The 2,970-nt window shown below is 53.0% G+C and overlaps 1 protein-coding gene across 1 annotated transcript; it reads right to left on the minus strand.

Moving 5' to 3' along the window:
- Nucleotides 1–1,837: 1,837 nt before the first annotated feature.
- Nucleotides 1,838–2,970, minus strand: LOC142007207 (olfactory receptor 52K2-like). The gene is made up of 2 exons (XM_074983770.1): nt 2,835–2,970; nt 1,838–2,547 (listed from the first exon to the last, which is right to left on the minus strand). Exons 1-2 carry the CDS (start codon nt 2,968–2,970, stop codon nt 1,838–1,840), a joined length of 846 nt encoding a protein of 281 aa, XP_074839871.1.

Genomic DNA, 2,970 nt, shown 5'->3' on the forward strand with positions numbered 1-2,970 from the left:
CCATGCCAACTGTGTTGGGTACCACCTCCGCCCTTCATGGCCAGGGCACCCCACTCCCGGTTCGACCTGAGCGTTCCTTGAGTGGTTCGGGGAGGCCTGGGTGGAAGTAGCCCAGCTAGGGCCCTCAGAGGGCTCGGCAATGTAGAGTGGTCCCTCACTCCCCCTGTCACTGTCCCCAGTGCCAGCAGGTACTTTGGGGACTGCAGTGGGGGGCGAACATCGAGGGTCCTGGCTGGGGCTCCTCGTCCTGCTCCTCCTGCTCCATTGTGTCCAGGGTCTCCTTGGGTGGTGCAGCCTCCCTGGGTCCCAGCAGCTGGTGGAAGTCCCTGAAGTAGGGGCAGGTGTCCAGCACTGCCCCTGACTGTCGGGAAGAGTCTGTCTCTCAGGCGTAGCCCTGCCACATCTCCTTGACTTTGGAGTGGACCTGGCCAGGGGTCTGGAGGGGGTGGCCCTTTGCGGCGAGGTTGCTGGCGAGGTGGGCAAAGGCATCCACATTTCTGTTCCGCCCCTCCATCCTGAGCAGGATGTCCTCGTCCTCTCACACAACCAGTAGGTCCTGGACTTCAGCTTCCAGCCAGAGGGCCTCCCTGCTCTTTGGGGGCTGACCAGAGCCCTGGGATCCCTGCTGCCTGGATCCCTTGGATCCATGGGAATCCTGGGGGTCTTGGCTGCTGGCCATCGGTCCAGCCATAGTGGGGTGTCGCTTTCTGGAAGTGCTTGGGAGTGTTGTCTGGGCACCTCATGCTCCTACGTCTGCCAGCACACTCTCAGTTTCCTGCTGGGGTTTCTGTGTCCCTGCCGCTTTAGGGCACCCATAGCTGACAGCCATAGAGCTCTGGCTGCTGGCCAGGGTGTCTTTGTGCTGTGGGGAGGGGCTGGCTCTGTGGAGGACTTTTCGTTTTGAAATCATGGCTAGTGAGTGATTACACACATTTCATTTCAAAATCAACATTGAAAGTAGATGTTATTTCCAAAACGGCGGTGAAATAACAACTTCATAATGGACACCTTTTAATTTCGAAGGTGATTTTGAAATGAGCGATTTGTGTGTAGTCGTTCTCCTGCTTCTTTCAAAATTGCCCCTCATTTCGAAATAGCTTTCAAAATGAACGGCTACTATGGCCACAGTCAAAGAGTTTCACTGCATCTAATGCATCCCTGCATCAGACATGCCCAATCCAGGCACAGCAAAAGGGAACTGAAAGCTAAAGGAATAAGCCACACCAAGGTCTCTGCCTGCAGGATTTAGTAGCTCAGTGGTAGGGCCCACAAGCTGTGTGAGACAGAACCTCCCTCGCCTTCCGCACCACACTGTCCCACCCCGTCTGTTTCTATATAGCTTCCTGGCTTCCCTCTCTGCTCCGGATTGGCCTCTCAGCCCCAGGGCACCATCCTCACTGCCCTTACTGCAGGCTTCTTGTCAGCCTGCAGCAGTTCCACTCATAGTTCCTAAGCAGAGAGAGTCCAGGTGGCAGGGGAGGAAGACAGACATAATTCAGAGTGTGATGGGCAGAGAAGAGAGCAAGAGTATTGGTGCCATGGGTGAAGAGGCAGAGAAGTAGACAGTGCCTTAAGGGAAGAGGCACAAGATGGGGCAAAGGCTCCAAGGTCCATTCACTGGTAATTAGAAAGGTGGTGATCCCATAAATTAAAGAGTTCTACATGGACTAGTTCCCCAGTTTGTCCCGTGGACAGAGCTCGTCAGGTATGGAATAGATTTAATGAGTCTATGACTGCCAAGAAAGTAATTCAGGAAAGTGAGCTCCACCCCGTGTCACCAGGCAAGCTGCAACAGAGCTCTGTCTGAGAACCAGAGCACCAGGAGAAAATGTTAGGTTCATTTATGAGTAAAGAGATGAAGCAGCCTGTTCCAGATCTGTTTGGTCCTCACTCCATAAATGATGGGGTTTAATGTGGGAGGTACCAGGAGGTACACATTGGCAGTGAGAATATGGAAATGCTGTGCCACGTTCTGGCCAAACCGGTAAATGAGAGAGGAGAGGATAGTTGAAACATAAAAGGCTAAGATGGCACAGAGGTGAGAGCCACAGGTCCCAAAGGTCTTGAGTCGGGCATCCTTTGTGGGGAGGCCAAAGATGGCCCTGAGGATCTGGATATAGGACAGAATGATAAAAAACACATCAAGGCCAATGACACAAAATACCACAAAGAGACCATAGTAACTACTGGGGCTGATGTCTGCACAGGCCAATTTCACAACAGCCATGTGCTCACAGTGTGTGTGTGGGATGATGTTGGTTCTGCAATATGGACGCCATCGTGCCAGGAAGGGATGGGGTGTTACAAGAAGGCTGCCACGCAGCAATACAGCCAGGCCAATTTTGAACACCATGGAGTTTGTCAGGATGGTGGAATGTCTCAGGGGATCACATATGGCTATATAGCGATCAAAAGCCATGGCCACAAAGATCCCCGACTCTATCACTGAGAAGCAGTGAATGAAGTACATCTGGGTGAGGCAGGCACTGAAACTGATCTCCCTGGAATTGAACCAAAAAATACTGCTCCTGTCTGTTCCACCTGCTCCTGTAGTCAGACAGACCTCCTGACCAGGGATGCCTCTACCCAGACCTTGGTGTTGTTTTGCAGGGACTGTGACTTGCAATTCCCACACACTGAAATCCTGGTTGGGGACAGCATCTAATGTGGAAGGGGTCTTCTGGTAGAGGCTCTCAGGAAGCAGGTGTTGGAGCTGCAGGATGAGGCAGCTAGGCTTAGAGAAATTCGACTCCACGAGCAATTCCTGGACAGTATTCCTGTGGAGACAGTTGAGGTTAAGGCTGCTAGCCCACCACAAAATAATACTGACACACCTTCCGTGGAGGTGGAGGTGAAGGTGGAGATGGTTTGGGGGAGGTGGCACTGGCAGCTGGTCACTTCCAGCCGCAGGCGGTGCTCCACTCCTGCTGTCAATCCTCCCACCATGGTACTGGGAAACCGATATGCCAT

Source organism: Carettochelys insculpta, chromosome 1 (assembly GCF_033958435.1).
Source record: "Carettochelys insculpta isolate YL-2023 chromosome 1, ASM3395843v1, whole genome shotgun sequence".
Classification (NCBI taxonomy): Eukaryota; Metazoa; Chordata; order Testudines; family Carettochelyidae; genus Carettochelys; species Carettochelys insculpta.